We start from the raw sequence: 12570 nt of genomic DNA, 5'->3' as shown, positions 1-12570 counted from the left end.
ATGCGCAAAACAAATTATACGCGCACCATTTGCATCGTAGACGGAGCCAAGTCTAGTATTATCGTATCGTGACCATGCACTTCCGTATTTTCGATCACTCGCTCAACATGGTGTAAACAGCTAGTAATGTAAGTCACACGCACCTGCCAGGTGTTTTGTTATTTGTAGTGCTGTTGTATTTTCACTCTTTTAGATGCGGAGGTCCGATGCGATAAATCTGACTCATGGATTTATTTGATTCTCAACTCAGTGCCCTTGGGAGGCAAACTGAGTATTACTAATACTACATTACGTCCTCTCTCCTTTATTGCTCCTGTTATTAGTGATATACAAGTTACCTCTTTAAAGCCATAGCATAAGTTATAACTAAATATTGTATATTATCATGATGATGTTACACTACACATGATGCCTGATTATTAGGAACACATAATTCCGGGATTTTTTTTAACTGTTAATACTTAGCACCTTGAAGCCCTACCTGTGAGAAGCTCAATCTTCAGTAGCTGTTTACGCTCCCATGGCAATTGTATTTAGAATTAAGCTGCATGTATTACTTCAATTATGTCTTCTTTAGTCAAATAGATAATTTTTCACCTATTAAATATTAATAGTCCATAAAAAAAAATAAAAAAATAATAAAAGTCCAGTTTCCACCCTTGCCGAACTAGGCTGGAATTAATCCGGTTTGTAAACTGTCGTGCAGATCTCGGTTGATTGCAGGATTTACAAAGCATGTGCACCGCCAACTCACTGTCAACAGATATTTTCCAAACCTTTTCATGTTTTTAATCAAGGTGCTCGCATGATTTAATGCACTTCGCATTGTAAGACCCGTTTTATCACAATATAGATCTTGATTATCGATCAGATTGTCTTGACTTGGCTCCGCCATTTTAATTGAAACAAATGCAAGTGATGGAATCGGATTGGTCCATAGGCATGATAGGAGAGGCTCAGAAGGGACAGAACTCATAATAACCACTGGTGGCACTACGATCGAGCCCAGGAATTCCAGCCTATTTCAGCAAGTGTGGAAACTGGACTTTTAAAGTCAGTTAACTCTCTTGCCTCGGGAGGATGATTAAAGAGGGATTGATCGCAATCTTATTTCGGAATACACATTTATTCTCAGAAACTATGAATTTGAACAAATAGAGTTGGAGCTTCATTGAATATGATAAAAGGCATCTTCTCCAGGCAAGCGTGTCCACCAGCCTATATCAAATCCTAATTTTTACCTTGATACCACATCAAGGCCACTTTTCTAGACTCGACCCTCGCGTAGAGTTGTCCCCCTTGTAATGAAAACGCAAAATATCCAATCAGATTGCTATTCTTAACTCGCATAGCTTCACAAAGATTGCGATTACCATAGGCGACCACCTAGTCGATCAGATAACGAAGACATTTATGTTTCATCCTTGACACAAATATGTAGGCAATCGTTGAAGTGTTTTACAGATCAAAAAGGCGAGTCAACAAAGACAGGCAGTGGTAAATCGCTTTCATACGAAGGTGCACCAGACGTGGATGTTGATTTTGTGAAACTTTCTCTGATTGGACTATCGATATGTGTGATAGTCCTATCATATTTAGCACAGGAAAGTGGGCTTGATCATGTTGATGTGACAAGCTTGTTCAGCAGAGAAAACATATTATTTTTACAAACAATTGTTTCGATCATGATAAATTATTATTAGATTTTTATCTCCACCCTCCACTCTATCATGTGTTTACCAAACACCCCACCTCATAGCCTTTTATTGACTTTAACATGTTCACACACGTGAAGATTCAAGTTAGAATTGGTCTTCAGCAGGTTGATCCATGTCATAAGAGGTGAATATGCTTGTCGTAGGAGGCGACTAACAGGATTGGGCATTCAGGCTCGCTAACTTGGTTGATGCATGTCATCGTATCCCAATTGCATAAGTTGATGCTCATGATGTCAATCACTGGATTGTTAGGTCCCAACTTGATTATTTACAGACGGCCGTCATATAGCTGAAATATTGCTGAGTGCAGCGTTCAGCATGTTCAGCAACAAACAAACATGTACAGGTACCTAGAGGCGAAGAAAACATCTTTTGACGTGCTTTGTGTCTTTTGTCAAACATTTTGTACCTGTTCTTGTTCACAGAAATATGTAAGTTCTTATGCTGATAATCTTCACAACATACCTACAATTTGAGCATGGCGCATCCGTCCAGTGAGTTTAATGATGCGGAAGTTCTTCGGACATGTCTACAAATGCTAGGTGATGAAGGTTCCAAACAGGAAGTGAGGGTCGCCGTGGAGACGCTTCTCAAGTTGAGCAGGTGATTGTTATAAGGCTGGGACAAGTCCAAATTTACTACCCGGGTACCCACCCCCCTATTACCCGACCCTACCCGGGTACCCACTGTAGTCCTGGCAAAACATATTTAGATATATGTATTAAACACGTTGTGCATACACTAAAGTTGACTTAAAGTTACATCTTTATTCAACCATATGAAAAGTCAGAAGGAATGGGTGCATAGTCGGAAAGAAATGCGAACATTAGTGACTTGTAGTGTAACCATAGAATTCTCTATAATTTTTGTGATTAAACATCCCATTGCGGGTCATGTCAGAACGACCTTTCACGAACTTTCACCGAGATTGGACTAAACAATATATCACGTGACTAACCACGGGTCCGGGTATCCTGTGGGTGCCTGGGACCTACTCAGTACCCACCCGTATCTGGTACTAGAGTTACCCGTCCCAACCCTAGGTTGTTACATACCATGAAGAGTAACCCTGTCTCTTGAGAATAGGTTTTCAGTAACCCATGCTTGCCGTAAAAAGCGACTGTGCTTATTATAAGAGGTGACTAACGGGATCGGGTGGTTAGGCTCACTGACTTGGTTGATGAATGTCATCGTATCCCAATTGCATGGATCAATGCTCATGATCATGATGATGTCAATCACAGGATTGTCTGGTCCAGACACGATTATTTACAGACCGCCGTCATATAGCTTGAATATTGCTGAGTGCGGCGTTAAACAACAAACAAACAAACAAACAAAAAACTGTCTCTTGAGGGTCAATTACAGATTTGTGTTGGATGATTTCTTATCCAGGAATCTGAGCAACAACCCCGGAGATGAGAAGTACCGCAAGATTCGTAAGGAGAACAAGGCGATACATGACAAGCTACTTCGGTTTGACGGCGCCAAGGAGTTCCTGCTGGCCATGGGTTGGACAGAGGTGAGAACTTCCTGGATGATGCTTGAGAAATGTGGTTACCGTGTCTTCTTGTGTACATAGCACACTTATATAGTATAATGCGCACCCAACAATTTTGGGTACAAGTTTTGGGAAAAATTGCTATTTTGTATATAATACGCAATCAAACACTGCATCATTGTTCCCGCTCGCTTTTGAAACTAAAAATTACCATTTCCCCCTAATTTTTGTCAATCCCATACTTTCAACAAATATATAAACATATGAAAATTTCCTGCCTTAATTCTTTCAATATCATGTTCGGTTGCAATGATTTTATCTCTGAAGTAACTTAGATCTAGTCATCATTCACACAAAGTTCAGTCACAATTTACCCTTCTTTTTTTTTAATATTTCAAAACTATGTCACTACAGATATATAGTTAACATCAAAACAAAGCGAAATGTTATTTCCTTGCACTCAAAATGGACAACAGGAAACCCAGACAAGCTGACTTTGTTAAAAAAATATACTTTTTTGAATATTGCCAGTGTTTCGTTCAACAACAAATATTTATAAAGTACTTTATTTGCTGGTCCACAGGGACTGGCAGTCACATGAATTACATTTCCAATTACTTGGTTTGGCGACTGGTCAGGCTCACTGAATTGGTTGATGCATGTCATCGGATCCCAATTGTGTGGATCAATGCTCATGATGTCAGTCACTGGATTGTCTGGTCCAGAGTCGGTTCTTTCAGACCGCTGGAATATTGCTGAGTGCGGCGTTAAACAAAAAACAAAAAACTTGGTTTGGCTTGACGACTTTCCTTCTCTTTTAACTTACTTTGAAGCATCAATGAACATAGTTAACATATAGGGCGGTGAGAAAAAGAGACTCTTTTCAGTATGTTTAAAACCTCTTTGCTGGGGTACCTGTAACCATGGTGACCATCTAAGCTGAAATCCTTTGAGATGTCTGAAATACTGTTAAAAGTAACTTTCTCACTAGGAGATGATAGACATAGTTTGGTATCTTTGCCAAGAGATTTGTGTCTTTTCCTGACTGACGATATTGGGTAACTGTGCACGTCCATTAGCATAGTTCTCATGGTTATGGGTTGATGGGATGTTGAAGTATATTGTTACAGGTTGATGACTTGCTGATGTACCTGGAGGATCATGATCTCTCCATCACAACAAGTATCCTCGAGGAACACCTACAGTGAGTCATCTGACGCCAACCTTTCCGTATTTCTTCGATCATGTGTTGGCATAGACAGGATACAGTATCATAGCGATATGAATTTAGAATTTATTTCTTTTCTCTTGTTTGTTCTGAATGCATGAATATCACTTGAACAAATCTAATTGTTGCATTTTGTTTGTTTGCTTGTTTAAGGTTTTCTTATACATTATTTATATCATAGTTAATAGAAATGAGACTGCTTTAGTCTAGTATTGGTTCCAATTGTCCTGTGGTTAAAACTGGAAACAAAGTAAAATTATTTGGATTTCATCTTCCAATGACCATGGGACTCTGATGTTGGTAAGCTATAAGTGAACAGGAATGCATGGACCTGCACTGTGTTGAGCTTTCTAGAGATGATTTGTGTATCATGTTCTGTACTGATGGTGCTAGCTCCACCCCAGCTCGTGTATGAGCAGGGTGTTGAACACTGCTGCATTAGTACCCAACAATTTAAGAAACACAATTAAAAAAATATGTTGAAATATCAGCATGATCAGGTTATTGTCACTCCCTGTTTGAGATATACAGCTGATTTATGGACAATGAGGACAATTTGAGGTCTGTCTTTCTTGTCTACAACTGTACGTATTAGATTTTAGAAGACAAGCTTGTCCATGTGACCAAAACATATTCAAAACAAATCATTTTATTGACTTTAACATGTTCATACCCATGAAGATCCAGGTTAGAATTGGTCTTCAGCAACGCATGCTTGTCGTAAGAGGCAATTATACATGTCATAAGAGGCAACTAACGGGATCGGGTGGTCAGGCTCGCTGACTCGGTTTGAAGCATGTCATCATATCCAAGTTGCGTAGATCAATGCTCATGATGTCAGTCACTGGATTGTCTGGTCCAGACTTGATTATTTACAGACCACCATCATACAGCTGGAATATTGCTGAGTGTGGCGTTAAACAACCAACAAACTTTGGCATTTGATACAAGATCCAGGAATTGTATACTATACATGCTACAGATCAGGACTGGCATGAACAGTACATTGCAATGGCTACATTAGATTTTACAAACCATGGACTAGCATGTTCCCAGTGCTTCCTTTCCAGTTGTTGTCTGTGCTGTATTGTTGAAACACTTACATGAATACAGTGATATATATGCTGCATTGTTTCAGCACACTGCCACCACCCCCACAGAACACAGCAACAGCAGCGACAGCAGCGACCCCCGCCCCTCCCAGTGAGACCGCAGCATGGACACAGGCAGAGGTAGGGGACAATGTCTTACCAGCAGTCTCTTAGCCCTAATACATCCAAATGTCTCCTGGCTCGGAGAACTTTACCCCAACTTGATCCTCAGTCACTGAATTACTTTCCATATCAGTAAGAAACAACATGTCGCTTTTTCTCCCTTTTCACCGAGTGTTTTTGCATATGTTGAAAAATATGTTTTTGACTTCATATTTTATTATATGATATCTTTGTTGTTGCTATTGTTGTGAACAAAAAAAAGAAACTGAACTGAAAAAATTTGTTTCTTTGTTTGTTGTTTAACGCCACACTCAGCAATATTCCAGCTAGGTATATGGCGGCGGTTGGGCAGCCTAGTGGTTAAAGCGTTCATTCATCATGCCAAACACCAGGGTTCGATTCCCGACATGGGTACAATGTGTGAAGCTCATTTCTGGTGCCCCCCCCCCCCCCTCCTTGATGTTGCTGGAATATTGCTGTAGTAAGAACTTTAATAGCAGTAGCTTCAGCTATTGGTTATGGGACGGTGGGGTAGCCTGGCGGACAAAGTGTTCGCTCGCAACGACAAAGGCCCGGGTTTGATTCCCGACATGGGTACAATGTTTGAAGCCCATTGCTGGTGTCCGCCGCCGTGATATTGCTGGAATATTGCTTAAAGCGGCTTAAAACCATACTCACTCACTCACTGCACCCTTATGGAAAGAGGGGGTGGTCAAGGTATTACTGTTATCTCTACTGTCAATGATTTGTTCTCCCTCGTGTTTGCTGATCATGTCTCAGCAGTGTCCAACATCTGTTCACAATTGCAGAGAAAGATAACAGTACTGGAATTATTTTGTAAACATACTGGCATGAAAGTAAATTGTAATAAAACTAAGATGATTGTGTTTAGAAATGGTGGTCCCTTAAGGTTGTATGAAAAGTGGTTTTATAATTGTACACCTATAGAAACAGTATCTTTATATAAATACCTGGGACTTGTATCCCCCCTCAGTTAATCTGGAGCAAAGCTCAGACTTGTCAAGTATCCCAAGCAAATAAGGGATTATTTTCAGTTGTCCAGATCTGTTTGAGATATTTGATTGTATGATAGCACCTATTCTATGTTATGGTTCTGAAATATGGGGCGCCTCATATTGTGATCTATTGAATCTGTACATATTGAATTTTGTAAAACTAGTTTAAAGGTTGGTAATTCAACCTGTAATAATATGGTTCTAGGCGAATGTGGAAGAGTGCCTTTGCAGTTTGTATACTGACCCACAAAAGAAACATGACTTCATGAAAATACTTCATGAAAGTTTACCATTGAAATATCAATGTGTTTGGTTTGGTGTCTTTTTTTTACATTAGTCTTGTGTCCACGTTTAATGTTAACGGCCAATAGTGCCAGAAATAAGGATATAATGGGTCGCAAAAACGCACCTTAACAAACGACCATGGTACCAAGTCCCATATGCTGCCCATGAAAATGCACTTTTCTGATAAACAACACCTCAATATTGGGATCCAACATTCTTGTATCGATACTAGCACTATGCCAAGACTTATGAAGAATCAGAGAAATGTCCCTTTTTCACGCCAGAAACCTATGACTGTGAGTTTGAATCCTGGTTCGACTCGATTATGTTTCTCGGCTTGTCAGCACCATACCATGGGTGTGGAACAGTGTTTCTTTAAAGGTCCATACTCTAGTGTTCATACAGTCCTTCTTTCATGGTTGATACTCCAACGTTCATACAGTCCTTCTTTCATGGTTCATACTCCAACATTCATACAGTCCTCCTATCATGGTTCGTAGTCCAACATTCATACAGTCCCTCTTTCATGGTTGATACTCCAACGTTCATACAGTCCTTCTTTCATGGTTCATACTCCAACATTCATACAGTCCTTCTATCATGGTTCGTAGTCCAACATTCATACAGTCCCTCTTTCATGGTTGATACTCCAACGTTCATACAGTCCTTCTTTCATGGTTCATAGTCCAACATTCATACAGTCCTTCTTTCATGGTTCATACTCCAACGTTGTCCAATGAACACACACAAAATTCAAAGGAAATTGTCGTATAATCATTTCACAAGGCCTATACTCACGTTTGTTTGTACTCACATTGTTTTTCCCTGTCATAATTATGTTTTATGGATGTTGATGGTCTTTTTTTAAAAAGATAGATAGAAATTAGTTAAGCTCATAAATAATATCCCATCTGTGTATTATTACAGCTTAAAGAACGAGATGAAAAACTAGAAAAAGAGAAGAAAAGAAGAATGGAAGAACATCAGAGGATGAAAAAAGAAAGGGAAGCTATTAAGAAACAGGTAATATATATTAGATAGGTATAGACAGGCATAACCAGAACATTGTTGCTCTCAAAGCTTCATTTTTATACCAAATTGTATGACACAACACTAAACATAGTTGCCAATAAAATTACACTCACATCCAAGAGGATGTTACTAATAGGAGAGGTGGAGATGGCTGTCACTTCCAACGTGACGCTTTTTCAGCAAATGGGTCCTGGTAATCAAGCATAAAATACTGGACAAGCAATGATAAAAGCTGGCAAATTCAGAAGGGATTTCTGTGGGTGACTTTAGATCATAATACATGCGATACTACAATTTTCCTGTTTATATATATTTATGGATATGCACAATGACTATAAATCTGAATCCTCTTACAGATTAACGAAGACAGAAAAGATACCAAGACAAGGGAAGTTAAAGAATCGGTAAGTAAAGTTGTGCAGTCCATGTTGTTCATACCTGATCCATTGTTAGAGTGTTGAACTGGTGTTGGCAGTTATGGAAAGAAAATGTTCATTTATTCATCCGTTTTATCTTCATATTCTGTGGCAAATAATTGACAGTAATTAATCAATCAAAGAATGTAGACACATACATATGTACTATACAATATCATCGAAAATAATTGTTCTCTCGGTATCTGTCTCTCACAATATTGTCATGTTTTTCTTCATAGCGTGCAAGGCAGCTTAATTTTGGTGCCAATGTGAAGAAATTTGAAAACAAGGTAAGATTAAAAAATGAATGAAAAACATATTGATGTTTTGTTACAATGTTATTGACAAATATTGATGCATTTGATACCAACAGACAAGGAAGTGGCAGATTTAGCTAATACATATGACATTAGTTCAAGGCCTGAGTGTAGTAAAATTCTGTTCCACCTACTTAACACGCCATCCTCTATAACTTGCATTTCGGTAAACCTGCACTAACCATGTGCGAGGTTTTTGCAATCTTAAATTACCTGCCCTTGATTTTCATTAACTTTTTACCGACCAATCAAACTTCAAAATAAGGAATATGAACATGGATAAGGGCGGTAACTGACATTGATACGGGAAACCAAAGCCACCGTCAATTTTATTGGACATGAGGACCATCGTAACATCTCCAAGATTTTCTAGGGCTTTCCTTTGCACGTGGCTCATTTTTTCAATGTTGGATATCTCACAAACTCTATCGTAATCAAAGGGTCAGGCTGTCATGGTGTTCATATCGCCAACCCAACTTGGAGCCTGGTTTGTAACTCACATTCTGATTGGTACGTTGGACCTAGTACTGTAGCCAGTCAAATTGGCTAACAGACATCATGAAAATCCGGGTTAGAATTGGTCTTCAGCAACCCATGCTTGTTGTAAGAGGCAACTAACGGAATCGGGTGGTCAGCTAACTGACTGGCTGATGCATGTCATCGTATCCCAGTTGCGTATCAGTTGTGTAGATCCATGCACAATTGTGTGGTCCAGACTTGATAACTTTACAGACCGTGCAGAGTGGTTATGTTTATGTTTATGTTATGTTGACAGGGAGGTGGATGAGGGTAATCTGACTTCTGCAGCTGACTGCCAACACTCGTCCCCAGTGTCATCTTGTCAAACTCAAAACATGACTTTTAAATCTTAGCAAAGCAGCAACATTGTTCGCTTCAGTTATCCAGTGCATTATATGTCCATTCTGTTGAGATAAATACCCTCAATCAATTTGCCAAAGAAAGTGATGTCTCGAATATTCCAGCTGAGCACGGAATGTCTCTCACTGTAAGTAATTTGATTGGTCAGTTCTTTTGAGTGTCATGTCTCTTCTAACAATACCCAAAGAATATTTGTCTAATAAGTAGATTAACAGTACCTTGTTAAAGGGAGATAACCCACTGTATTAAGAACAGAAATGTTATAATACCTACTATCAGAGAATTACTTTTTTTCATTTATTTCTTTTTTTCAAGTCAGTTGTTTATCTTTTAAATTTGAGACAGTTATTGATGGATGGCCCCCAGTTCTATGCTAATGACGACACTTGTCACAAGCCAAGCTGATTGGCCGACAGTTGTCTGATCCTCGGAACTGGGGATTTGGGGAAAATGTGTGTATGGTCAGTTATGGGAGTCTTAAGTTTTCATTTATTATTGTATATATGCAATCAGGGTCATTTGTATGGTGTTCCATTGTTGGTGTGAAGTAGACATGTAGGTTGTTGCTGTATAGTCACACTGAAGGGATGTGAATGTGTCAGTAGACTGACACATACAGCACAATGCTACATACACTTGGGTTACACATACAGCAAAATGCTACATACACGTGGGTTACAAATACAGCACAATGCTCCATACACTTGGGTTACACATACAGCAAAATGCTACATACACTTGGGTTACAAATACAGCACAATGCTCCATACACTTGGGTTACACATACAGCACAATGCTACATACACTTGGGTTACACATACAGCAAAATGCTACATACACTTGGGTTACACATGCAGCACAATGCTACATACACTTGGGTTACACATGCAGCACAATGCTACATACACTTGGGTTACACATACAGCACAATGCTCCATACACTTGGGTTACACATACAGCACAATGCTACATACACTTGGGTTACACATACAGCACAATGCTACATACACTTGGGTTACACATGCAGCACAATGCTACATACACTTGGGTTACACATACAGCACAATGCTACATACACTTGGGTTACACATACAGCACAATGCTCCATACACTTGGGTTACACATACAGCAAAATGCTACATACACTTGGGTTACACATACAGCACAATGCTACATACACTTGGGTTACACATACAGCAAAATGCTACATACACTTGGGTTACACATACAGCACAATGCTCCATACACTTGGGTTACACATACAGCACAATGCTACATACACTTGGGTTACACATACAGCAAAATGCTACATACACTTGGGTTACACATACAGCACAATGCTACATACACTTGGGTTACACATACAGCACAATGCTACATACACTTGGGTTACACATGCAGCACAATGCTCCATACACTTGGGTTACACATACAGCACAATGCTACATACACTTGGGTTACACATACAGCACAATGCTACATACACTTGGGTTACACATACAGCACAATGCTACATACACTTGGGTTACACATGCAGCACAATGCTCCATACACTTGGGTTACACATACAGCACAATGCTCCATACACTTGGGTTACACATACAGCACAATGCTCCATACACTTGGGTTACACATACAGCAAAATGCTACATACACTTGGGTTACACATGCAGCACAATGCTCCATACACTTGGGTTACACATACAGCACAATGCTCCATACACTTGGGTTACACATACAGCACAATGCTACATACACTTGGGTTACACATACAGCACAATGCTCCATACACTTGGGTTACACATACAGCTCTAATGTTGAGTGATTGTAGAGAGATTTAATTGTCACAATTATATAGTTTAACTTTTTGCCAAAATGACCCCCAAAAATTAATTTTGTTACTCCTGATTAAAGGAGATCTGTATGTACTTGAAGGTGTGTTGTGTGAATGCATTGTATTACAGACGAGATTCTCATTTGTGTATGACATTGTTCACTTGTTTTATGGAGTTGCTACATGATCATGTTAGGGAAATTCCTTTTTAATGCATTTCAACAATTACACAGAGTACAAGGGGTGTTTGTGACACATGTTTTAACTCAGATCTATTACTGTCGCAAATTTTGGATGTTGTTTCTGATGAGTTTTTTAATAAACATGGCATTGTATGAACATCTAAGGAACTGAATTCATTTGGGTTTTTTATCATCAAACAAATAAACAACACTTTTAAAGATATTCCTGGTTTCTTTTATTATTGTGTGGAATTAGACAGACTGGCACACACTGAGGTGGCAGACACACCCACTGAGGTGGCACACACACACACGGGCACCCATCTGCAATTTTACTTAGGTGCAATCATCTTTAAGCCATTTCATCTGACCTCATAATATCAATCACTGGTTTGTCTGGACTAGATTCAATTACTTACAGGCAGTGGACCTGTGAAGATCCGGGTTAGAATAGGTCTCCAGCAACCCATGATTGCCATAAATGGCGACTATGCTTGTTGTAAGAGGCGACAAACGGGATTGGGTAGTTAGGCTCGCTGATTTGGTCGATGCATGTCATCATATCCAAATTGCGTAGATTGATGCTCATGGTGTCAATCACTGAATTGTTTGGTCCAGATTGGATTATTTACAGACCGCCTTCATATAGCTGGAATATTGCTGAGTGCGTCGTGAAGCAACAAACAAACAATACGTGCAGTGGTACTGGAGCTAGAATTTTGGACTGCAGTGTAAAACAACATGGAAGATGTTCTTCCCATTTATAACACATTTTAATTCAATGTGACCACACAATCTGTTTGTAGGTGTTCTGGTATTGGTTCTTTGAAATGCCTGTGCTTTAAGTCTTAAAGCAAATTCCTCAAAATGTTACTGATGTATTGTTATACTTCTATTAACAAGCTTTGGAAACTATGATCGGTCAAATTATTAACTTGCTTATCTAAG

The 12570-nt window shown here is 39.2% G+C and overlaps 3 protein-coding genes across 5 annotated transcripts in view; all 3 read left to right on the top strand.

Annotated features, from left to right (window-relative positions):
* The window catches only part of LOC124137513, a 493827-nt gene that overhangs the window by 171212 nt on the left and 310045 nt on the right, over nucleotides 1-12570 (top strand). The gene's annotated exons all lie outside the window — the stretch shown is intronic.
* LOC124120921 lies at nucleotides 20-11489 on the top strand. The gene is made up of 9 exons (XM_046483827.2): nucleotides 20-128; nucleotides 2144-2321; nucleotides 3114-3240; nucleotides 4350-4423; nucleotides 5586-5679; nucleotides 7890-7985; nucleotides 8351-8398; nucleotides 8650-8700; nucleotides 9503-11489. Exons 2-9 carry the CDS (start codon nucleotides 2197-2199, stop codon nucleotides 9512-9514), a joined length of 627 nt encoding a protein of 208 aa, XP_046339783.2. The 5' UTR covers nucleotides 20-128; nucleotides 2144-2196; the 3' UTR covers nucleotides 9515-11489.
* Nucleotides 10298-11489, top strand: LOC125376117. 3 transcript variants are annotated; one of them, XM_048387761.1, is made up of 2 exons: nucleotides 10298-11239; nucleotides 11410-11489. In XM_048387761.1, exons 1-2 carry the CDS (start codon nucleotides 10298-10300, stop codon nucleotides 11419-11421), a joined length of 954 nt encoding a protein of 317 aa, XP_048243718.1. In that variant the 3' UTR covers nucleotides 11422-11489. The 3 variants fall into 3 exon arrangements, with proteins under 3 accessions (XP_048243718.1, XP_048243717.1, XP_048243716.1); XM_048387760.1 differs by having other exon boundaries at nucleotides 10298-11341; XM_048387759.1 differs by having other exon boundaries at nucleotides 10298-11341; nucleotides 11376-11489.

Source organism: Haliotis rufescens, unplaced genomic scaffold (assembly GCF_023055435.1).
Source record: "Haliotis rufescens isolate VD_foot unplaced genomic scaffold, xgHalRufe1.0.p SCAF_7, whole genome shotgun sequence".
Taxonomy (NCBI): Eukaryota; Metazoa; Mollusca; class Gastropoda; order Lepetellida; family Haliotidae; genus Haliotis; species Haliotis rufescens.
Note: the sequence above shows the minus strand (reverse complement) of the source record. Positions and strands in the feature narration are given on the sequence as shown.

Coding starts and splice junctions, on each gene's coding strand:
- LOC124120921 (XM_046483827.2), top strand. CDS start 2,197: ATGGCGCATCCGTCCAGTGAGTTTAATGATGCGGAAGTTCTTCGGACA. Junction 5,680..7,889: donor CAGCATGGACACAGGCAGAG/GTAGGGGACAAT, acceptor GTATTATTACAG/CTTAAAGAACGAGATGAAAA. Junction 7,986..8,350: donor GGGAAGCTATTAAGAAACAG/GTAATATATATT, acceptor ATCCTCTTACAG/ATTAACGAAGACAGAAAAGA.
- LOC125376117 (XM_048387759.1), top strand. CDS start 10,298: ATGCTCCATACACTTGGGTTACACATACAGCAAAATGCTACATACACT. Junction 11,342..11,375: donor TCCATACACTTGGGTTACAC/ATACAGCACAAT, acceptor CTTGGGTTACAC/ATACAGCACAATGCTCCATA.